Here is a 25,773-nt window from a genome sequence, read left to right on the forward strand (position 1 = left end):
GGTTTAGACTGAACCTGGATGCTGGGTTTGCAATAGCAACGCAGATTTATCCGTAAATAAATAAGACTGCAATTTGTTTTACAATAACACATTTGTATCATATTTATTATTATTTGATTAATAAATAGTGGGGTTTGTCACATCTTTGATCACATCATTCTTAAATTTGGTTAGAAAAGGCTTTTTTATTTCACTGACTTTAGATGGCAATTGCATTTTCAACCATTTTTTTCCCATCCTGCCTTTTTCTAATTCTTTTCTAAACTGGTTACTTTCTACATTTAGCATTTTGACACTTTAAAGGCCCGAGAAAGAAAAAAAGGTTTCTGGCATGCATCCAGCTGTTTGATTGGTTAGACTGCAGTAGATGCGCCTGAGTGTGGCGGTTACCTCAGCGAGCCGCGCCGATGCAAAGTTATGTTATGTCTGTGGTGTTTAGTATAACCATGGCACATAAATAAACACATTTTCACATCACAATATTTGTTAAGGTCAAAAGATTCATGAAGAGTGAAATCACAAAACTCTTCCCAAAGATATTTATTTGTGAATTAATTTTTAAATCTGAATAAGTTTTGAAATTTTGAATAGTAGGAAACGTTTTTTAACCCTGGATCCGACAGCCCAAATAAGAACAAATCCTCAGTATTCACCTCTAAGAAAACCTATTCCAAGCATTTAATTACACTCATCTCTGAGTCCATGTTTAGTATTTATACATGTTTGTCTTCAAAGTCACCATTGAAGTGACTAGAACAGCAGCGATGCCTCACAGCTAAAATGTCTGATTTAAAAGCTGCTCGCTCAGCTCTTCCCTCTTTTTAGTTTAATATTCTTCCTTAAATATTCCTGTTGTTGCGCCGACACTGCAGTAGCTTTTTCCGGGTTTGGACGCAAATGCCAAACTTTAAAAACATCAATATTCCTAGGTATTTTTCTTGGAAAATAGAGTAATAGAATTCTGTGATGCATCACAGAATTGCTGTTTTAAATATGTTGCGTTTTGTCAGATCTAACTGAGATTTGTCTCTCCCTCCACACCCTCCTCCACCCCCTGGACTCACCCAGCTTCTTCAGGGAGCTGTAGCGGTTGATCTCCGGCTTCATGGCCATCTCATAGGACGGTGGCAGCTGGGCCAGGTTGTGGAAGGAGTGGGAAAAAGATGGGTGGCTGCTGTTGTGCCTCATGCTGCCTCCCATGAAGCCACTGCCACCAACGCCGACCCCTCCGGGGCCTTTGCCGCTCCCGGAGATCAGTTTAGGCCCAGAGGAGAGCTGGGGCGTGTTGTTCATGCGGGGTCCACGCTCTGAGGGCAGAAACAGACACAAGGGAGAGGAAGAACAGGAGGAAGGAAGAGGTTAGGAAAGGGTAAATGTTAAAGTGTCATAAGGGAAGAATAAAAAAGGTAAGCACAGGAAAATAGGGCGAGGGGCATACAGCCTTGTGCAAAAGTTAGCATCTTTACTTTCACACCCATATAACCGAATTATTTGTCACTGTGCCAATTCTAAAACATGTGGGCAGTACTAAGGATTCTCCTACTTCTGCAGCTGGATTTAGGTTTGGTTGTGGTGACGTGCGGCTCTGCATGAAACGACAAACCTTTACTGGTGAGCAGAGAAGCAGCTGCTGCTCATCCATCTGAAAAGCCAATTTCTTTACAATTTGAAGGCAGCTGAGAAAAAAGGTAATGATTCAGAATACAGAAACAAAAAAGTATTATCACTGTGGTTTGATGATGCTGGAAAACGTATCTTCAAAAGGAAATTAGTAAAGTATATATTAAAGTCAGCCACACAGTCATTTCTAAGCCAAAATGAGTACTTAGTACTGGATGAGTGAATGACACATTTAACATGGATTTGTGTTGAATTTGTTTTGTATCAAGGTCACATGACCTCCAAACAAAGTGTTTAGGAATTTGCAGATGAGTCTTGCAAGAAACGCAAAAAAAGAAAAAAGAAACTCCAAATAGTCCTGGAACGGATTGCACAGCTATTGTCAATCTTATTTATGTTCTGCAATCGTTTAGTTTCATCTTTTACAAACTTTTGTATTCTTCCAATCGTTTTCCCAGCGGTCTTTTAACTATGATGATGATGTTTTTAGTCAAAATCAGAAAACCTGTGTTGTTTTCTAGGACATAAAAGGAGCAGGAGTTCACCTCTGAGTAGGTGGGACCGTTGGCGCAGACCAACCCTGCCCCCCTCCCTACTGAGAGCTCTCTGTTTACATGCTCTCCTGCTAGCTTGCAGCCTCTCACAATCCCAAGCTAGCATTACCAGTGCAACAGCAATGGCGAGCAATTTCAAAGCTGTCCATCAGTACATTTTGAGCCAGTTGCCAGCTAGAACGAAGACACATGAAGACGTCCATGGATCTATTTGTCTGCAAGTGGATGCATCTTTTTCAAACAACATTTTTTCGTCTGCTCTTGAATCGAAACAATTGAAAGAAAAATAAACTCATAAATGCAATTTCAAGCTTAATTGTCTTTATACGTGTACACCTTCCTCAGAAAAATGCCACAACGACATGTTAAAAACCCTTAAGGCACCATTATCATTGATGAGCAAATGAATTTTAGTAAAGGGTCAAAAGGGTCAAAGGGTCAATGTCGTCATCTATAATGTCGAACAAGGTGGAACCTACAAGCCACTGAATCAAGCACTTAGTATTGCCCTCATGATCTCCTTTTCCATGTAATTTTTATGAAATATATGAATTATAACAATAAAAATGAATTGCTTTGTGGTGACAGTGTCATGCTAAATGTGTGAAGCTGTATTAGCTTGAAACCAGGTCTTGTTTGATCCTGTTTGCTCCAAAACTGAACAAATCTGCCGTAAAAAACTTTTACACACGGCTGCAAATAATACATAGAACTGCCAATATGTAGGAAGAACACTTGGAAAATAAGATGTGATTATGTGAGGGATATAATGAGACCTACAATTTAAATACTGAAGGAAAAACCAGGAAGGGAAAAATAACATTATTAGAGGAAAATACAAGTTGAATACGTTTTTGGAGCAGCTCGCAGCTGTTTCTTTAAATACAAATGCACTGCTGCAACCTCACATGTAAATACACATTTAGCTTTGGAAAAGACTCCATATACCAACACAATCACATGAATGCAAACGCAGCACATGGATCAATGCACAAAAACATGACTTTACCTTACATAAGATTTGCTGTATGCAAGGGGGGGGGGGGGGCATGGATGTCCATTTTGCAACATGTATATCAGCTGCAACCTTACAGTACATTCATATGCTCCAAAAGCAAACAGACAGCACTCTGAGAGAGCCAACATGCAGGTGCACTCTGTGGCGACCTGGCATGTGCGTGTTCTGCACACTGAAAAGAGATAAAAACTCACACGGAAGACCAGAAACACATGCTGCCAGTCCATGAACATCTGTAACCCCGAAAGAGGAAACACAACACCTAAGGATACATGAAAGCTGCTGTGTGTTTACAGTTTGTTTATGCTGTGAAAACACACAGCAGCATTTACATAACGGCCGCTGTTGCTCCCAAGTTCGAGACAGACGCTATTTATGCCGAGTCAATTCACAGTGGTAATGGTTATGGGCCGTGATCTTATTAAGATAACAGCAGAACATATACTGGTCGTTGACCATTGACAGTAATGGGCAGTAATGGCCGACGATGTCGTTGTTAAGTGCCACCCAGGGAGCACACCGCACACACACTCTTTACAGGGCTCATCACACAAACAGGAGGGAAAAGCAATGCTAGTCTTGAGATCATGATGCAGGAATCAGTCAATCAAGGCAGCACTGATGAAAAAAAATATTTTATGTATTGAGAGCTTTCACAAGCGGATTAGTCAATAGCAACCATAACATTTTTAGTAAGTCTTGGGTTGATGCATAACACTAACAGATATTTAGGTCTCTGACTTTCTTTTTCCAGATTTCCTTAGCAACCAGTATTATTAATATTCAGCTATGTCTTTAGAGTCTAAGAGTCTGTCTAAGAGTTTAAATCTACATAATTCAGTGTATAAACATTTTCCACAGGTGTTTCAATCTTTAGTTCAAATGTGAGGCATAACTTTCAAATCTTTTAGAAGAAAAAGCAAAGTACTCATCCTGCTGCGGTGTCTGGTGTTGGTAAAGAGTGGGACCTGTGGTGGTGGAACCATTCTAACATTTAACGGCGCAAAAGCGTTCTTCATTGAACGGCTTCAGTCTTTTCGACTTTTTGTGAATTAATTATGAGATTAAGACCAACGTCGAGTTGCTCGCCTCACATTTGTAGGGTTGCCATGGCGACAGTATGGAAGCAGTTCAGGGTTTGACTTTGGTGAAAGAGAAATCAAATAAAAAATAAAAAAGGATTTCAGCAGCTTTCAGGTTTGGCCCTGTCTTAATACTTTCAGATAGGTTGTGGGGATGTTTGGGTTTTTGAGGAGAAGGAGATGATTGATCAAAAGACGAAAACAGGGAAGATGGAGAAAAGAGATTTCAAGGCCACAACCTGAATATTAAACTTTATGTCATTTTCTGCATATTATAATAATAAAAAATCAAACGTTGGATTTGGTTGATGCAAATTATTGTAGGTAGTTCCACATTTCTTGATCATTGAGTGTTTAGCAATCCTTGCACGCATTTAACCTTTCAGAGCAACTGTATCTGTGCTCCAACATAATGTTTTTGTTGCCTTCTTGTGTAATTCATTCCAGGAGGAACATATGTAGGTGTAAAGGCTCAGAATAACTGGCACTGAAACTTCACACGTCCAATGGAAATCATACTGATCTCCATCATCAGCACATTTCCATGGCAACTCCTTCCAGTACTCTGTCACAGCCAAGTTAAACAAGCAACAATGAGTCTGGAAGAGTGGGAGAGTGCTGGGTTCATGGATGCCAGAGCTGCAGGTTTCTTTTGGAGAGAAATCACTAGCATTGCTTTTTTTGTTTTCTTGGTGCAGAGCTGGGGATTACAGATGAGCGAGGACCTCCTCGGGTGTTCTGCATCAGCTGAAAACACACAGCACACCATTGCTACACAGAGAAGGAGGGACGTTTGAAAGCAGGCTCGGGGTGGGCGTAACACGGGCAGACGGGCTCGCATGAAGCAGGAGCAGGCCAGACAAGTCTCAGCTCACACCCTTAGTAGATGTGTCAATGTCAACACGAGCCAGCAAGCAACAACCAACATATTTAGCTAAACACAACCAAATGTAGATGCAGCGTTGACAGTGGCACAGCTGTTTTAAGAGTGTGGTACAGCAGGCCGTCGTACCAACATGGAGACAGACAGACAGCGCAGTGAGGGGCCGTGAGTCTGGCCGGCGGTTCGCCGCAACCTGAGCGGCTAACCACGAGGCTTACCGACGGTGGCAGAGTGTTTGGGGCTGGAAGCAGACCCTTGCTGGTTAAAAGGGTGGTGCAAGTTTCCAGCTGCAAAGAGAGCAGAGCCGACAAACTGATGGACAACCACTCCAGAGAAAAGAGGCACACGCCGAGTAAGCACTTGTGTCAGAAAAGAGACAGAGAAAAGGACAGCGGAGAAAAAGCCAAAATCCCTCCAGGATTTCAAGATTTGCTTCTTCTTTGAAAGAAAAAATTGCTTTAGAGTAAAAGAAATCAGCTTTTAGCCGTGTCAACGTGACACTTCAACCCCACTATGCAAAATAAAATTCAACACAGCTTCTAGTCTACACTATATTATATGGCTGCAAAGTCAAATTTTGATTGAAGTTTTCTGCTTCCACAAAGGTGATGGTGCACAACAACCATTTGACTTTCTCCATGTTTGATGAACAAGATATTTTTTTGTTTCATTTGGAATAAAAGCTTTAGGTTTGCAAAGCCGAAAGTAATCCATAGCAGAAAATAGTAGCTCAGTGAATCGCATCGCTTTAAATGAAACAATATCTACTATGAATCGTATTGTCAACTACAAATTGTTGTGGGAATGACTCACTACATTCCGAGTTTGGAGAAAACTGTTGATCACAAATTTCCAAAAGTTTGGGGACAGTAAAAGTGCTTCTTTGTAGCAAAATCCCACTTTGGTTTGTGATGGCACCACAAACACAAGTGTGATTTTAAGCCACACTCAAATGCACCGCTCCATTTCTGTCTCAGTTTGGAAGGAGAAGGACCTACGGATAAGACTTTTTAAAATTCTTTAGTGGAACTTCAGGGATTTTGAGAGACACAAAAAACAGACATTTTAAAGAGAAGCCACCACGTCTTTCTCCACCAAATGCCTACTTCTCCTTTATTGAACCCAAATCTCAGAGCTTTGGACAGCTGGAAAAGGGGCAGACCACTGTCCCGGGCAGGTCTGGGATGATTGTCCGCTGGTTCTCTGGCCAAAAGCAACCTCATGCTTTTGGAGTGATGGCAGCTTGTCTACCTTTTACTTCTTCCATGTGTGTTTTCATTTTGACGACTCAACAGAGTCTAATTTTGCATGGTTTCCATGGTAACGTATGGTAGTGGACGGTTACATCTTGACAACTGCTGGAGTGTGCTACATTCTTGTGAGAGTGTCTGTTTTCAGTTTTTTGGAGTAAAAGAAAGTAATCAAGTACAGTAGTAGTCCTTAGTTACAATATGACCTTATATGGGCCACTTTTCTGCTTTTCTGTGGGAACTAGGGCAGAAGAAGACAAAAATTCAAACTTGACTATTAATCTTTTTTAAAAATGCATGAATTTTCTAAAACTGCACAGCAGTTCACATCCTGGAGGGATTAAAAGAAATGAGTTTCAGAGAGACAGAGACAGGAAGAAGGTACAAGGAAAAGTGAGAGTGAGCTGTCATTCACCTCCACTCTGACACCCACAGGAAGGAAAGGAAAACCTTCCCACTTTCTGTACAAAGCATTTTTTTTTAAATACAAACGTTTTCCTTTTATTTGAGGGCTTCACATGGGGTTCTGACATACAACAAAAACAGACAAAAACCTTCTTTGAATCTATAATTCAATTTTCTCTGAGTAAGTGGAGGCATCAAGTACATGTTCCTTCAAAAGCTAAAGCACAGGGTCTCCTCTTTCATAAATTGAGAGCGTTTGGATGCTTTAAATATGATTATAGTACAGAAGTGAGGATATGTGGTTGTCTTTCAGCTTCTACAAACAGAGCATATAAAAATAAAAAAGACAACAGCAGCGTCTGACAACAATCCCGTCATCCTCCTGAAGTGTGAAGTGTGTTAGCGACACAGAGGTTGAAGTGAGATTTGGAGAAAAAGCAACAATAATTACCATCTTTACCAGTGGGTACACACCAAGCTGGCCTCATTTAAGCATTTAACCTGAATGTGCCACCATCCCTATGTATTTACACTTGTGCACTGGCACTAGCGTTTGACTCATGGGTGTAAATATGTTCCACCATTTAAGCAGCTTGTTACTTACTCCGGTTGTCTTTCATCTGCAGGATAGGGGTGTAGAGGTTCTTTGATGTGCGTCCATCTGAGGTGGTCAGCACAGTGCTGTTGTTCCTCTCCCCCTGCTGCACAGGGCTGGATTGGTGACGCAAGATGTCCACCAGCGATCTGGAGGGAGGACGGAGGTAAAGACAGCAAAATAAATACTTCAGTTTTCGTTCACATTAAAAAAAAAAAACTTGTTAAATCAAAAGTTTTTTGTCTTTTCTTTTTAAGCTGTATTGTTTGAGTTGAGACACCAAAAGGTTGACATCGTTTTCACATTTTGATTCAAGATGACAGTCTCCATAAACATGAAGGTTCATAGCAACCATAGTATATTTTTCAAGCCTGAAACTGATGAATATCTGGTCATAGAGTTTTAGGTCTGGAAGTCCAAAACACTTGGACAAAATCCCATAGCAACCAGTGTTTTTGTCTTACCACACACATTTTTTACACAATAAATTATGTGATGATGGGGTCAGAATGGGATGAGCTTTAATCCTACTTTAATACCATTTAGTAACTGAGTGTATTACAGGGGGCTTTTTACAACTGAGATGAGACATTTCAACATTATCACACAAAAGGTTATGCTAACTGGGATTGGTGTGCGTTACTCATAGTTGTCTTTCACTATTAAAGGTATTCCCCCATGTGAGGCAGTGGCAAACAATAGAATAGCTGCAGAGTGTACCCTGAGTCATCCCTGTCCCCCCTTCCCCACCCCTGTCAGAGCCAGTACTGTTCATCTCACCTGGGCATGTTGATCTCTCTGTTGCGAGGTCGACGTGCAACTTTGCTGAAGGCAATCCTGACGCCCACAGCCATCACCAGCGTGAAGGAGATCACCCCCCCAATCACATAACCAGTACTGTGTACGACAGAAAAATAAAGGAAGTTGTTCGAAACAGCTAAATGATAATTGCCGTTTTTTAATGAATTTTCTATTATTATTTTTTTTGATAACCTTGTGTTTGAGATCAACCTTTAAGTAAGTTTAAACAAAGTTTTAAAATAGTTCCGATTTTTTTAAAGTCAAACCTGCTGAAGGAAAAGATAAAGCGGCTAAAATACCTCAAACAGAAACCCAACAAGCGGCGTTTCAAACAATTCAAGAACAGAATTCGGACTCCACGAAACCACAGTGAGAGCCAGAGAGAATGAACTACTAGAACAGGGAAGAACTTCAGAAGAGAACGATCAAAATGACTCCAAGAAGATGAGGACTTCTTTAGGAACTTGGTAAGACTGAACAAAATGGAAACATGGGAGAATGTAAGGGTGTGAACACTGCTGATCATTAAGAACACATACTCTCCTATTTGGAAAAGACATCTGGATTATACCCAAGACTTTTAGACAATGATTTTCTGTGGAAAGGGAAAGAACACCAGAGTGACAGTCAAACATGGTGGCATTAGTGTGATGGTGTGGGTCTGCCTTTCAGCTTCAGAATCTGACAAACTTCAATTAAAAAATTCAGAAGGAAAATTTCCTTTATCAGTTTGTTTCTTGGTGGAGACTCTTCTTCATTCTGGTCATGTAATCTGAAAATACCTAAGAAGGTTGCACCTGCAGGTGTGCACCTGAATTCCTCCACAAATGTGGGGAACGCTCAGTGACAGATAATACAAACAATGGACTAAAGCACATGGTGACAAAAGTAGTGCCTGGATTTAAGCAAAAACTTTTTTTTTTCTTTTTGAAGAAGTTCAAAGCAAGTTCAGACTGGTCTTAAAAGTTCAGTCTGGTCTTTAAGTTTGATAGAAATCCCATTTTAAAATTCTGTTAAAAATTTGCTTTCCTTGTGTGTGTGTCTTTGAATCCTTCTTACAAATATGCAACAAAAACATCAATAAGGGATGCAAATACTTCTTAAATAAATCATAATTTATCTATATGATGCATATACATGGTTAGCCTGTACTTGGATCAAGGTTCCCTAATCATCAAAAATGAAGAATGTTGTGTTTATTAAGTGCCTATGAATCTTAAAAATAATCTAGCAGTATTTGCTGTTTTGTCATGAGACAAAAATTCTGCTATCAGTTATGTCCATAAATCCTTTGCTCTTAATAGGAATAACCTTTAAATTAAAATTTGAATATTAAATTGAATAAAACAGAAGAAATTTAGATCATTTTTATCTCAGGTTGGTTTTTTACAACTAGCTCTGACCTGCTGCTCTGCTGCTGAAGCGTCTCAAAGTCGGGGATGGGCTTCTTGCCCGTTGGCACTGTAACCGGAACCAGGGGCTCAGCCCAGTCAGGAGACTTGTAGTTGGTGCAGGAGTCCTGGTCCAGCCGGTTCTTCTGATGCTCGCAGCAGAAGCGGTAGTGGCAGGTGCCGCAGCAGTAGACGTAGCTGCCCTTGGAGCAGTTGAACGTGCTGTCAAAGTGCCCCATCACGTCGAAGTACCCCCTGGGGAACAAGGAGACACAGAAGTCTTGCTGAGGGTTGGAGCTCCGGGATGGTTCTGAATCGGCCTTCTGTGCTGCGTTGCAGATGCAGCATGTCACAGCAGATTCAACAGATTATGTTTCCAAGCAACAGAAGACTCCTCTTACTGCAGACTATGAGCTTCAGCCAGATCAAGAGGAAGCATCTTTATGATTTCATGGAATGACAAATTATTAGAGTAATGAAACTATAAGACTTTCACAGCCACATGTACTCTATATTTTCCTTATCATGCAGCTTTTCTTGTTATTTCACTAACTTTCCTCTGATTTATGCAGACACCTTTCTAAAACAGGGAGAGTCGTACTTGCAGATGTCCACGTCCACCAGCTGATGGGGAATGTGCGCCGCTCCGAGCGGCGGCTTCAGAGCATCCTCCGTCACGTTCTTTGGCAACATGGTCTGAGGGAGGGGCTTTGGAGGGAGTTCAGCCATTGCCAGAGGGTCATCCTCATCCTCCACCTCGGCTGTTTTTGGCCCTGGTTGGGGTCCGCCGAGCACCGGGGGCTTGTATCCAGTCAGGAGGAACAAGGTCGTTTTACTGGCAGAGTTCCTAACATCTCCACTGATTGCCCGCCGCCCTGTGGTGGAGGTGGTTAGGGCGGAGTGAGCCAGGCAGCAGGAAAACAGGAGGACGAGAGAGGAAAAAAACATCCTTTCGAGCACAGAGGGTCTCATTGTTCAATGGCAAACGTCAAAGTATTAAAAAGTGGTAAAAACTTGAAAAGCAGTTCCTTCCTTCTTGGCTCATAAAGACCCTCAGCGGCTGACAGGCGGGTAAATCCCTTCTTCCTGTTGGTTGTTCAGATGTTTCTCCTGGAGATCAGCAGCTGTTTGAATGTGTTTGGCATTTAACTCGCTCATTTCAATGTAAACATTTCTAGGTGTCTCTCCCGCGAGCAGCTTGTGTAAACATTGAGGTCTTTCGGAGATTTTAGCCCCTATAGAACAACAGCTTCCAAACCAAAGGAATCTTTCGCATGGGGTTGTTGTATGGCACTGGGTAATCACAAGCGGTCTTTATGGTGACAGAGCGGTATTTTTACCCCCTCAGAAATGGCAGTTTTCTTATGTTTTCTGTAAACAAAATAGTGAAAAAGTGTAAACTCTATGTCCGATTCTATCCACTAAACACAGTTATGGCGCGTTTGGCACAAAAGATACGATTCGTTTGGAGAAACCAAAGGAAGCTGCGGTGTGTAAACATTTAGCGCTGCCTGTAAACCTAACATCTCATGTTAGCTTAGATGAAGGACGTTGACTTTTCCTAGTTTGGCACTTTTTTTTTTTGAATAATCGACAAAAACTAAACTGCGTTTAGATCAAACGAAGTTCTTTGCTGTATTTTTTTTTTGAGGAGACGTTCGTACGAGTTGCATAACAGCAGTTTTAGGGTGCTCACAGGAAGGGAACTGTTGAGCAGGAGTTCCAGCACTGTAAAGCATAAAGCAGCATCATAGCGTTTGTCAAAAGGACAGATCGGTTGGTTACAACAAGCACGTCAAGGCATTCAGTAGCAGAGGGCTGGTGAGGAGCGAGCGTGAATCTATGTGCTGACACCGTCGCGTGAGTGTCTTTGCTCTGAGTTCAGCTTGGCCCAGCAGAAGAGAACAAAGGAGGGTTTGGGCCCGGTTCTAGCAGGGCAGCGCGGTTCGGCCCACAGAGCAGACATGAAAATGTCTGGATTCATCCGTCAGCGCAGAGGAAAACTGGGCGAGGATGGGAATCCCGATGCAGAAGGCGGTGGGGCCACAGCTTCAGTACAGAGCCTTATCTTCATAGAAAAAGTCGGAACTTACAAAGCGGTTCCTTCATTTGTTCGGTTACCTCACTGGCACCCTGAAAATGCACCGATGCGAGTGAAGATCACTTGGCAAAAGAGATCTGTGGACTTTTATGGCTGGTGTTCAGTATGGCTTAAAGTTCTTCTGTAGAAACAAGCGAGAACAGTGAAATTCTTCCGTTGCGTGTCGCAGGGGAAAAGCAAGGATGCAAAGAGGGAGTAAAGGGGCGTCGTCCACTGTGGCTTAATTAAGCACCGTGAATGGAAGAAAGAAAACGACGGAGACTGAGAGTCCTCTCTGACAGAAGCAACTGGAAGAAGTAGATAAGCAAAGTGTCAACAGTGTTTCACAGCGCAGTGACAGGACGGTATACTGAGCCTCTCAGGTAGCAGCAGTGGCTTGGGTTTAAACGTGGCTCATTTGGCTTCCTTTGCCAGCCCTCCCCTCGGACCCTTCGGTTTCTCTGGAAACCACCAGCTGGAGAGTCTCACGGTAAAGCACTTTGAACCAATAATGCACTGATTATGGTCTCAGGTTTAGCATAGAGAGCAACAAATCGTGAAGGAAGGTGAATCAAGTGGTCAGAATGGACGATTTGATGTAAGACGGTTTATAGTTCCTCAAAGACAGGGGATTAAACTAACTGATGATCCGTTGCTTTTGTTTTTGTTTTTTTATGTCAACACAGTCAGTTTGGCATCTGGAATTGGTCTTGTTTAACAAAAGAAAAAAAAGCAAGAAAAAGCAAAAAGTTTAGGTCCAAAATGCAGTTCCTGAACAGGATAAAAATGAAGTAAAGAAACACTTGGAGAGGGATGTTTGCTTGTAAAGCAGGAAAAGGTGAAAAAAAACCTTCCTGGAAAAAAAACCTTCCTGGAAAACTTCACGTGGTTTTGGAAACAGTCCTGATCAGACGTCCTCCAGGTTCAGCAGATTTGACTCTGGAAACGACACAAAAACAAGCAAGGTTTGAAAAAAACGCAATGTCAATGCAGAAAGTGCTGTTATTCTAATGACTTTAATGTTAAATACCTATTACTAAGTAGAAAACCTGGATAAGATATAACACAGGAGCCTAAGCTCCAGTGTTGAGATTCTTTCAACCACCATAAAACTACGTTCACACAGCCCCCGACAACGCATGTTCAAGCTGCCACCTTCAATGAAAAGTCTACAGACGCACGTAAACACAGATTTAAGGCTTCTTTCAAAACTCTTGCATTCACACGTAGCCACACAAGTCTTTACAACCGACTTTCGGCTCTATGTGCAAAAGCCACTGAATGAGCGTTGCGAGTTAAACCAGGTCGAAATTTGACCAGTCATGGACTGTGATTTGGTAGTGAGCTATGGATGACGTCCCTTTCAATTCATGGAAGTGCCAACTGTTTGAAAATTGATCATGGAGTAGAAATGAATGAACACGTGTTTTTCCTGGCTGGAATTACAGTTTATGACTCCAAGTCTGTCATTAGTGGAATATAGCAGTGAAAGACAAAAACTGGAGATAGATTTGTGAGAATTGCACGGTGTTAACGTTTCGCACCTTGATATTTTGCATCGTCTCTTGAACGCACATCAAATCCCCGATGTGTACGTAGATGAACGGTTCCACCCTTAACACAATTAACGTCATTACAGCAGATTCTGAAGCAAAGAAAAGCAGTTTTGCACTGATATGCAACACTTCACAGCAGTGAAGTGCTTACAGAATCAACGTAAACTAGATGATTTTGACACAAAAAAAGAAGCCTTGTGCCATTATGTAACACTTTACGTTAGTATAAAAAGACAAGACATGAAACGTTGTTTTTGTCTGCATCAGAATCAGCTGATTTATGTTGATCATCCCGGTCAGAGAGTTAGAGTATATCTATACAAGAGCATGTGTTATTTAGACATCATTGGCGACATCTCTGGTTAACCTTGTTGATATCTTGTCTTGATTTTTTCTGGTTTAACCCCTTCAAGCCTGGAAGCCTTCTTTTAATTTTAATTCAATTGAAGAATATCCTTTTGTATTTTAGCCGTTCAAAGTGATGCTAAATCAAATGGATCCTGGATTATCCACCATATAATCCTGTTTTATATGGTACATTTCATACAGCATACCGCACAAAAGGGTTAAAAGATGTGTGTTTAAAAAAAAAAAATTTACTGTTAAGATCAAATAACTGTAGATGTTACCAAAACAAAAAGGTAAATGTAAAATTCCTGTAAAAAATAATATAAAATTATTAGATATTTTAGTCCTGTATTTAAATAAAACAGCAAAAACATACCAAAAAAACATTGTCATCAAATGTGAAGACAATTTTTTTTACTTCAAAACTGTTAATAGAATATCTGCTCAAGTTTGAGAGTGAAAGCTCATTTAATCCTTTCTACAACACAAACACACACCCACAGCAGTTGACAGGAGATGAGGCAGCCATGATGTGACTTTGAAAAACGGAGCAGTGCACATGACAGATGCCGCCATGGACTCATCTGACAGAAGGAGCGAGGAAAGAGGGACTCCGAATGTGCATGTATGTTCTGTTTACAGAATGAGGCCTGCAGCACTGTCAACACTGCTGTCAAGAAGCCATTATTCTTATTGCTCGACCCACAGCGCAGATCTCTGGGCCGGTGATCGCTTTCACGACATTTAGACGTGCAGAAACACACTCTTTCTGGTTTCTTTGAGCCTTACAGAAAACTAATCTTTAAGACATACATAAGACTCACTTTATTCAGAACAAAATCATTTCGGAAGGACTGCTATCTGAACGGATTCCCCATTTCACTCCCGGTGGGAAACCATGATTTTTTCGACATAAAATAAAAAAAATGTAAGAGTTCCAGAGGAAATAGAAAACCATAAAAACATGCATGAAATTGAAGGTATGGTGATGAACAAAAGTCACAAACCAATTTTTTTGAAAATAAACCTCACGGTTTGCACTGTGGTTTTAAAAACCACACATCGTCCTCTGATGGACACCTTGAGTCCTAAAGCTGCTCTCTCTGAGCTTCTTCCATTGTTGTGCTGCTTACTAATCGCTTGGATCAGGTGCATCCTGCCAATCAGAAGTTCCGATCGAAGCGCTGATTGAAAAAGAAGACAACCACACAAGTTGATCATCCCTGTTTTTAATCCAGCTTTAGGGTTTTGTCAGACCAGAGCATGCAGCAAGAATGAATCAAACATCTTGACACCTTCATATAGCTCGGTTTGCTTTCGCATTAGACCTTTAAGACCCAGTGAAATCACCTCTTGGCGGCTCAGCACAGCGCCACCTATGGTAAAACCGTTAATCCTGCAAAACAATCTGCGACCAAAAACCAGCATTCAGACTGTGGTGTTTTCATGTCAGCTGATTCTATGTGAACACTTTCTACAAACGTTTTATTAACTAAATGTAATTCATCTTGCCATAAATTAGTTGCTCATCAACCATGACTTTTGCTAAATGTATTGGATATAATTGAATAAAAACAGGTTCTGCTTCTTGTTTGTCACTGTAATCATTAGTTAAATTAACACATTTAGACTGCAACGCACCAACAGTACCAAAGAACACTTGGGTTTCGGCAAAAACCAAAACCCAGGTGTTGCACATTGGACTGAGGCCTGTTTAGTGACCCTGTTTTGACCAATTACAATAATTATATATTTGAAATATTTCACTTTTCCTCTGAAATCAGGTACCATCTAGTAGGACTGAACCTTTACTGTAAAGTCAAATTATCTAAAGCTACAAAAAAATCCTAGATTAGAGGTAGGAATGCCCCTAACCAGAATCAATTATCCCCCTTGTTCCCCCACATCCGCTTGCAATAAATTGTCTAAAATGTATCTACACTCCAGATTTTTTAGGAATCCAAAAGTTTTTTGAAGTACTTCTTCACAAGTTTCGGTCCAGTGCATCCTCTGCATTCCCGCTGAAGCATTCCAGAATTTAACCACAAATTAACCATGACCCCATTTTCAGGCAGATCATGGTGTGCTGGCTGGTCTGAACCAAAGCTCAAATAAAAGTCTATCTGAGTAAATTAAGTCTGGTGCCAACCAAACATCCCATGTCTGATGTGACGTACAGTTGATGCTCTCCCAAAGGTTGGTACATCAGAGAAGAGAAGAGAAGAGATGACGCAGCAGAGGTTGTTTTGGAGTGGAAATGATTTCATCATAACCTCTGTCAACCAGACTCAAAGCTCCACCCCCATGTCAAATTAGGCTAAACACCCAAAAACCAAAAGTCTGAATTGAAACAGTAAATTAAGGACTGAAAGTGAAGACAGAGAGAGAAAAAAAGGAAAAAAAATGTGTTGAAAATTTAAAAGAGCACCTTTATAAACATTTTTTAAAAATTGAGTAACAGTTTTATGCTTATATTTTAATTCAAATTTACTATTTTAGTCTTTAGAAATTTTTGATACTTTTCTTTTAATTTTCAAATGTATATTTATATAATTTATATTAAAAAATCTAATTTTTTTTCTCTAATTTTTTATATTTTCTACACGTTCACAATATGTATTTTAAAGTTACAAGCAGTTTATTTTATAAATTTACAAACTGTTTTTTCAACCTGATCCAGATTTTACCTCATAGAGTTACCTCTGAGTATGAAACACATTTCACACTCAGCCTTATACTGTAGTGCCAAAATAATTAGATGTATTCCTGATAAAGCAAAGGAAATCGACCTTTTCCTTGACCTTTATCCTCCCAATGTGTGGCAAGTCATGCTTCACAGTTCAAATAAAAAGGTGGAAGCTGAAAAATATTTATATAAACAAAAAAAAAAGAGTGAAAAAAGAGATAATCTATATTTATTGATTTTTAACACATTAACAAAGCAAAACATAAAAACCGTTGGTCCGTGTATACAAAGATGAAATTTATGTACAAGAAGTTTGTGTTCAAACCATCCAGCAAAAAAAGAAAAATAGAATTAGCATTGAGCAATATAAACATTTGAAACTAAAGCACAAATGTGTTTTTAATAATTGTGGTGATGTCCAGCCCAACATATGTTAAGAAAGGTTCCCATGTCTTTGTAAAAGCATCTTCTTTGTGGTGCAGTGAATAGGTCAGATAGTCAAGAGAGATGTAGTTCAGAACGACTTTCTGCCATTGTGATTTGGAAGGAATGTCCTCAGAGATCCAGTTCAGAAGAAGACACTTTCAAGCACAGAAAGTCTGCATTCAATCAAGTTGTCTATCATGTTTAGCGTGAATAACGGGATCAACCAAACCCAATCGTGAATACAGATGATTAATATTTAAGTCAGAAGACAAATTTATATTAAATTGCTTATCAATGGGGTTCCAAAAGGGCTGAACTTTTGAACAGGACCAGTAACAGTGTGTAAGAGTACCAACGTCGGTCCTGCATTTCAAACACAACGCAGAAGAGGCAGGTAAGGCCAAACATGTTTTTCAATGTTTCTTTTTTGAAAATAACATGGGAGTAAGTGGGACAAAAATGTAAGTAAAATCATTTCTTTTATTTTTATGATCTTTTTCACAGACAACATTTGAAAACTGATTAAAGCTCCAGAATCTGAAGTTGGAAAAATACCAGAAATAGTTACCGAGGGTCAAATGTATGCTGAACACATTTGTATACTTTAATTTGTTTACAGTACATATGAATAATTATAACACAAGAAGAGTGTTCTATCCATCTATAAAAGAAATATTCTCTGTAGGACAAAAATGTTATTGTGTGTATTTTATAAGCTGTTAGATGAAAGGTGAAATATTCAGTTCTTTCATTGTAAATCTGACTCCAGATGATTCAGTGCCTCACCAACCATTGACCTCACCGCACGTCACTGGTGTTTGCACATTCCTCCAAGAATTTTCCCAGTCTTCTTCAGTATTCTCAAAACCAAGTTCTGTCTCCTACACTTCCTTCAAATGTGATCTGTTTGCATTTTTAAGAATATTGTAGAATTTGCTAAGAGAGGATGTTGATTTGGTCAGAAATCACTGTCTTTCGATGTCTGAAATGTCCTGGGTGTGAAATATTTTTACTAGAAAAATCTCTCACCTGTAAATATTGATAAAAGTCCATTCTGGAAATGTTGCGTTTTTCAATCAACTGAACAAATTACATCAAGGACGGTCTCTCTACCAAATCTTGCAATTTTGGACAATCCCTTACATGCCAAAATATGAAACTTCCTGATCTGTGTTGAATGCCCACTAAAGGAGTGAAGAAGAGCAGCTGTGAATTTAAACCCAGCTTTAGAGCTCTTCAACAAAGATTCATGAACTGCATGTCTCTTTGTCTCATCAAAACCGCTAATAGTTTTTTAGAAATGCCAACAAAAGCAGGAATCTCTTAATAACAAAAGCAAAGACACCTTTTGTCTGCTAAGAGACGCTTTCTTGTAGCAATGACACCGACGTCAACAAGTCTGATTTCAAAAGCAAAACTAGACTAAAAAAAAACTCATGTTTTCAGGAGAAAACCCAGGAACACAGAGTTCCAGGATTGGGGGTCAAAACTAAACCCTGAATCACAGTAACCTAAATAGCCTGTTCCTCTCGGCTGGAAAGTTCTGGGCGCTCTACCTCCCTGACAGCTTGGCTTCACATCAGTGTGTCTCCACCCTCCGGGAGCTTTTCCGACCCGCTTCCTCAGATGTCATGATTAGGAAGCCCCGCTGACAAATAGCTGAACTTCCACTGGCTTTCTAGGCAGCCAGTGCATTAATTCAATACATATTCTGTGTGCACAGGAGTATGAATGTAGAAATGTCAGGAATTGAAGCAAACACTACAGAAAGTAAAACAGGTTTTCATTCCATCATAGAGCAAATGCACAGTGTTATTCTGCTTTCAAAAGACTGAATTTATGGTTTATTCTTAAAGACATAACCTGAATGCCATAAATCAAATTTACATCTGAGCTTGTCATGTGTCTGGGAATTGAACCGAGCTCTCTGTAGTGGTCAGTCTGTGCAGCAGGTCCACCTGAATTCAGCATGGCGGAACAGTTAGCACATCCCTGCATGGCTGCAGCCGAATCTGCACAAAACCTTCGCCGTTTTCCTACGGATGCCACTCATTCACCTTGCAGTGAGTCCAACACACACGTCGTCCTTTAGGTTTGGCTGGTGTGCCGCCTGGCTGCCTGTTGGCCTCATGTGCCAGAGAACTGCTGCAGCAGATGAATCAGGCAACTTCGACGCATTGACACGGCATTTACCCCATTCACGAAGAACAGGAAAGATCTGGTTCAGTATTTCATAAACCCGGACTAAAAAGACTCCCTTAAGACCCCATCTGAGGAAAATTGTATTTTTAACATGTTCTTGGGGCATTTTTTCATGTTTGAGGACATTAAACAAATGAATCTTAAAATGTAATTTCTGAGTATTTCTTTATTCCAATCTGTGTAAATCCGGAGCAGACAAAAATGTGGTTGGAAAAGACTGTAGCTGTGAATTCTAGTACATCTAGTTTTAGAATTCATAAGAATTTATAAGATTGGCAAAAATAATTTTCTAATTTTATTCTAAAATAAGTCATTTCCGCTTATTACACTAGTATTTTTGTCACTCTTATAAAAAAGAACTAGCCACTTAAAAAATAAAAAAAAATACAAACCATTTGCTTAAAACTAGCAAACAAAACACTTATTTTTGTGCTGAATAATATTAAATTACAAGCAATTCTAACAGTTCTTATCTTATTTTTCCTTTTAAATCATGTGAAACTTTGCTGATAGATTTTGAAATCTTACCATAAGTATAAGGACTTGCTGAATGGGCATATCATTTTACAACTTTATTGTGATTTTCTTCGTAAGATTTCGTGTTCTTTTCCTATTTTTAGGGTACCTCTTTTTACAGTGTAGACACCGACCGCATAGATTACATGTTGATTGTCCCTCACTCCCCTTTACATTTCTCCTTATCTCTATACTGTTCAAGCATAGAACATGATAAACCCTCTCCAGCTGCTCTCTATATCATGTTTGCTTCCAATAAAAACAAACTTCACACCACACACATAGCTTTCAAAATAAACCATATTTCTATGTCACCAAAATAAAATTTACCAACATTGAGTTCAATCTCATCATCGTATAAACTTCTTCATTTGTTTGTCCAGGAAACCCACACCATAAAGAAACTTCATTCCATCTCCACCTTAAATCCTCCCTAATTTCCAATGGTCACGCATGTGCTTTCTGTTGCTCATATGCATGTTGTTTCAAAAATGACTTAAAACTCAACTTCCTGTGGTCTTAAAACGAACTTAGGTGTAAAAAACAAAGGGCAATGACAAAACTGCAGTCTCAGAGCTCTGACAATGCCTTGGATTATGTAAGAGTAATGAGAGTTTCATGAGATGATGGAGATCGTTCATTTAAGGCTTATACAGTATGTTTAGTTGAAACTCTTCTCTGGTTTTCAACAAGGCTGTGATGGACTGGCGACAAGTATAGAATGAACCCCATCCTCGCCCAAAGAGTGCCTCCAGCAAACTGGGGTCCAAATTTTGTAGAAAAGAGTTCAGTTTGAAAGCTAAATGTTTAAAGCCTTTTTTTCCTGTACGCTTACATCTAAATCAATGAAACAGAAATCTATGTGATGGTCTCTGCACATTTAGAAGGTAAATTTGACACAAAAAAATTCCTGTATTTTATACAAGGCTCTGAAACTTCGAAACAGTGGATATGATGCCATAAAAACACTAAGTCAGATCATTCTTTTGAAAGGCTGCATCTGTTTTATCAACTGGAGCAAATTTACTTGAAATTGCAGTTATTTTAAGAGGCGAGTTACAAAACCTGAATGTATGAGTAATGCTGCTCTGCGTGTTGACTCTCTGCAATGTTGTGCTCCAAACACAGAGATCTTGCTGCTGATCAGGCAGCTCATATGGAGCAGTTAACATATCAAGAAATGGAAACAGGCTTAGTCGATCAAAAAAGTAAAAAATTCTCCAAAGCAAAAAGTGTCGAACATTAAAAAAAAGACCAAAAATTGGACGCGGAGCAGTAGAAGAAGCGACAACAAATCTTTATGCTTCATTGAAATCCAAACCTTTGTGTGTATTGCTTCATATGGAACAACAGATACGGGCATCTGAAATCAACGGTGGCCCTGAAGTACGACTCACAGCAACAAATCGCTCAAAGATCACACCTACAAAAGCAAAATTAATAGTAAAAGAACAACATTACATTTTAGAAATCAAAACAACATTTGACGAACCGCACTGTAATTCCATATAACAAAAAAGCAATTCCCTAAAACATTTCTGGAAAACAAAAGTATTTTCCAGAAATCGAAATGAAACGTTAAAAAATGAAACAAAACCAGAAACCAAAAAAGCTTTTCCACAGGATGTTATGAGGGTTGACCTGCTGCTTTCCGTGTTGTCTGGAGGTTGGTGGACAGGACCACCTCAAAGGAGGACATGAAAATAGAACATACCATTGTTGGGCGTGTGGTACGTGTAATGTGAAGTGTTTATAAGGATAATGTAAGGTACACGCACTCTGACATACAGGTGATGCTGTCGTACGGCGTCCTTTACATAGCACTTCAGTCATTATTATGGCGCACGCACTGGCTCCTCACTGACTACACGCAAATGCTGCACAAACACAAACGCAGGTAAGATCTTGCAGGACGCCCGTAGGACCCCCACACAAACTACAGCTTGATTGTCTAATTGCATTGTTTTTAACAGACAAGGGGCGTGCACCTTTAGCTTTAACATCAGTAACGGGCTTCCTGCAGCAGTGTTCAGTGTTCCGGGATGAAAAAAAAAAACGTGAAAAATCTGTATATAAGGATATATTTGCATCTCACCTATTCACCCTTACTTAGTGTGTTCTTGTGTACTTAGTGTTCACTACGAACCTGACGCCCATGTATGACTGGAGGAAAAAATGTGCATGAACATTTTTGCCCTTTGGGCTCACAAGGTGGTCTACGATCTTAAAATTTCAAGTGGGCCACCAGCTTGCACCATACAGATTTGCCTATTTTTCGCCCGCAGAGGCTTTGTATCCATCAGTATTCAACATGAGCTCTACAGGCACCCCAAAAAGGTTGGTTATTGCACAATAAACTCTTCATCACAATTCAGGCGAAACCTCCCTCGTTTGCCTCTTCTTCTTTTGAACTCAAATGTCATCATCCAGTCGGTGATGTCCCATGATGCCTTCCTTTACCGGTTTCTTATTTAGTTTCATTTTTCAATATTTCATTTTAATTTCAGGAAATTACTTTTGCTAACGACGTTTTGTTTTCTGGAATTTTGTCTGGATTTCTAAAATGTAATGCTGCTTTCCTTTAATTCGTTTTGCTTATTTAATTGTTGTTGTGATCTTTAATATTTTTGCGTTGGTTGATTTATTGATGTGATTTGCATTTCAGCCATAGAAATGAGTTGCTGCACCTCTACTTTAAACAGTAGACCTTCGACCTATCTCTCCATTTTGCACCAGCCCTTGCTTATTTATGTCAGGTATCACTTGATTTTCTGCTTATTCAAGTCAGTCATAACTTTAGAGAGTGGATTAGCCACACTAAACAAATATTTCTAGAGTTTTTGAATAATTATTGAGATCCAGATGTGAACTTTTTTTCTTATTTAACAATCTGTCCAAGCTGCAGCCAGTGACTCCGCCCCCTCCACTGTTAAACTAGCTTCAACTACCTATTTGTCCTCAGTTTCTCTTTCTTAATCCTCAAATAAAAGGAGGAAAAACACATCTTCCTGAGGTCCACGTGCCCCCACCCCATATTAATTTATGCAGTAGTGGTATCAGTCAGTCGGTGGGACTAACTTACTTGCTTACCCACACTATATTTTAAAATCTGCTTTCCCTTTTCTCATCCTCATTCAACATCTTCAAGCTCCAACCCCTTCCTCCTCTTTCATCTCGCTCCACTTTCCTCTCATCTCTTTGCTCCCACCTCCCAACCTCACCCCATCCTCTGAAGCACACTGAGAACGCCGCCCCTACATAAGGGCATGGAGCTTTGCGGCTCTCTGTTGCATCGTGGACAGAGGCGGAGCCAGCAGAGGCTTGAGTGTTGTGAACTCTGTCCATAAAGGTCAGTGCGCTGCCCTTGTGAACCCCACTGATGCAGCGCTGGAATAAAACGGGTGTAAAAATAAAAATCCATTAATGCAGCCTGGTTTACACATGATAGCATGAGGACTTTGGGAGCAGGCCTCTGCCTCCATTAACACTTAACAAAACAGCCCCACTAAACTTTATTTTATTTTTGATTTAGTCATGGGTCAAGAAAGAGAAGATAAGTTACATGATGTAATAGTGGAATGGTGTAAATGGTAGCTTTTTTAGCTTCCTTGAAGGCCCAAAGCTCTTTACAGACACAGTCCCAGTCAGCCATTCACACACACTCACTGGTAGCAGCAATCTATAACCACCAGGAGGAATGTGGGGACGTGTTTCGTGCCCAACGGTGCTTCAACACATGGGGAAGCAAGGTGGGAACCAAACCTGTGATCCTCCAAACAGAGGTTGCCCGCTTTACTTCTGCACCACGCCCGCCCCAGGTTAAGAAATCCCTTTACAAGAGATTTGGAGTAAAGCATTTCAGAAAAACACCAAGAGAGCAAACATCAAGGTGTTGGTAGTGTGATGGTGTGGGACCGCCTTGCACCTTTAATACCCAAACAAGTTGATAGAACAATAAATTCTGCTCTGTAGCAGAAGATTCTGAAGAAGAATGTCCTCCATTAGTGAAGGGACTCAGGATAATCAGGAGTCTGCAGCAGCACAATGATCTATACACAACAGAATGGATCTACATGAAGGTTCTGTTTTGTTTTAGTTGAAGTTTGGACTTCGATCTGACAGAGATTCTGTTTAAGTGCTTCAAACCAACAGTCATACAGGAAAATCCTGCTTTGTCTCTCAATTAAAATAATCCTGAAGGAAGAAATCAAACTAAACTAGAACTATTTCTGGTTTTAACAGTGAACTCAAAGATACAGCTGCATTTAATTTGAGAATATGCATCCATGCAATTTCCTAAGCCGCTATATCCCACGGTCCCAGGGTTGTCCCGGCTACTGTTGGGTGAATGTACGGTAAACCCTGGACAGGTCGCCAGTCAGTCACAGTGCACCCAAGCACTCCCACACACACTAGGAGGCCACTTCAGAGTCATCAATTAACCTATGAAGCATGTTTTTGGATGATGGGAGGACGTCGGAGTGCCCGGAAAAAACCCAAAGATGCACGGCGAGAACATGCAAACTCCACACAGAAAGGTCCCAGTCGGGATTCAAACCAGGGCCTTCTCACTGGCAAGAGGGCTAACCTGCGCCACCGTGCAGCCCAGAACATACATAAAACAATTTTTTTTCCTGCTTTATATAACTGCATTTACCTGATATTCAGCTATTAGACCAACAAGTCAACTTTGAGTTTCTTTCAGATGGATTATGAACAAAGCGGACAAAATAATTTGAATGAAAGTGGAATTCAATACAGAATGTGTTTTTAGAGTCAATTTGCATCAATGATATTAATTAAAAGAAGGCAGGTTTGATGGCCTAAACTATGACAAAGACGCCCCTGAAATCAGGAAACCCGAATGGGAGGGGCATCATTAGTTACATCGATCTCACAGGTCATTAGAAGAAAAGAAAAAATACTAAAATTTATCAGAAACTAGGTCACCTTAACAAATGATGCCTTTAAACTAAAATCAATGCTAAAATTATAACATTTAGTATATTAGTACAATTAATTCATCAAATGAGTGTTAGCCCACATGTTCATAGGTCTAACTCAATTATTTTCCTCTATAATAATGATTTAAGTTTGAATAGGAAAACGCTTTAGGGTTTTAAGGCCTAACTCTCTCTTGAATATTAAAAGTCTTCCTCTGAATTGGCCTCGCAGCAAAAACATGATTTCTGACTCATAACTGTAAAGCAGAAGGTGACAGCCAGTATGAGAGGACATCCCAGAGAATTTTTCCAAAGCTGCCGACCTGTGAAACCACTCTGAACGTTTCTTTAAGAAGACCGTCAAGCTGCATAATCAGTCTGATCTGAGTGCGAATTATTCATCTTTCCTGACGCTTTCAAAGGGTGTCAGGTAAACATATTTTGCACTCGTGCATGATTGCCATTAGTTCAATCTGTTGAAGTTGGTAGACGCCCTGCCCTCACAGACAGCTGCAGAGAGAGGCGCATTTTCAGGCGCAGATCACTCTGCATCCTCCTTAAAAAACATGCAAATCAGTCGTGGAAAACACTCAAATCCAACGACTCAAAATATACAATTTGTTTGATTTAAATACGAAAACATATAACAGTTCAGTTTAACATTCAACACTATCCAAATACATGTTGATTCATGTTTTGGTCCATGTACTTTTTAATATTTGAAACTTTTTCTATCAACAGAAAATGAAAATTTTAAATAAACTGAAAGTTTGATATTTTTAAATATTCAGATTGTTTTTCTTTCATTGTCAATTCACCACAGGGATAAAACAAAAATATGTTTTTTTTTTAAATAAATAATACAAAGAATAACATTTAAAAATTAAAATGGCATTGCCTGAAACTGAAATAATTTGTTTCTTTGAATTTCAACAGCAAACCAATTGTAATCAGCATGTTTGTCAGGAACACTTGCTAATTTATTTGTAAAAATTATGTTTACTGCTTTAGTCCAGCATACTTGGTTCAAATAGGCAGAGAAAACTGATAAACGTCACATTTTGGTCTATTTGATTAACATTCACACAGAAAGATTAAACCAAAACTCCCTGAAATGATCACGCAGTCCAACCGCTCACTTGGGTGCGATGTTACCCAATCAAGACGGGTTAAAAGGCAAGAAACAACGAGACTAGAAATAAAAAATAACAACAATAGATTGGATTTTTCTGCACTTTTCCAGACACTCAAATGGTTTACAATGTGTATCCATTATTTATTTACTCCGCATTTCCCAAGGACACAACAAAAGTATTACAGGGCGAAATTTGAAACTTTATTTAAATGTAAAAGTCTTTTTCAAAACAGTAGAGAAAAAAATGTGTCCCTAAAAAATGGACTTTCTGAGGTTTATTTT

The 25,773-nt window shown here is 39.8% G+C and overlaps 1 protein-coding gene across 2 annotated transcripts in view; it reads right to left on the minus strand.

Moving 5' to 3' along the window:
* shisa7b (shisa family member 7) overlaps nt 1-25,773 on the minus strand; it is a 40,539-nt gene that overhangs the window by 7,994 nt on the left and 6,772 nt on the right. The window contains exons 2-7 of one of the 2 annotated variants that reach the window (XM_004074042.5): nt 10,201-12,618; nt 9,612-9,854; nt 8,188-8,304; nt 7,417-7,556; nt 5,376-5,444; nt 1,065-1,307 (exon numbers count right to left, since the gene is read on the minus strand). In XM_004074042.5, coding sequence (XP_004074090.2) covers nt 1,065-1,307; nt 5,376-5,444; nt 7,417-7,556; nt 8,188-8,304; nt 9,612-9,854; nt 10,201-10,571 — 1,183 coding nt within the window. In that variant the 5' untranslated portion in view covers nt 10,572-12,618. The remainder of the gene's footprint in view (nt 1-1,064; nt 1,308-5,375; nt 5,445-7,416; nt 7,557-8,187; nt 8,305-9,611; nt 9,855-10,200; nt 12,619-25,773) is intronic. The other variant, XM_011480910.4, reaches the window with a different exon arrangement.

The sequence above is a fragment of the Oryzias latipes genome, chromosome 11 (genome assembly GCF_053564925.1).
Source record: "Oryzias latipes strain Hd-rR chromosome 11, Olatipes_Hd-rR_3.1".
Taxonomy (NCBI): Eukaryota; Metazoa; Chordata; class Actinopteri; order Beloniformes; family Adrianichthyidae; genus Oryzias; species Oryzias latipes.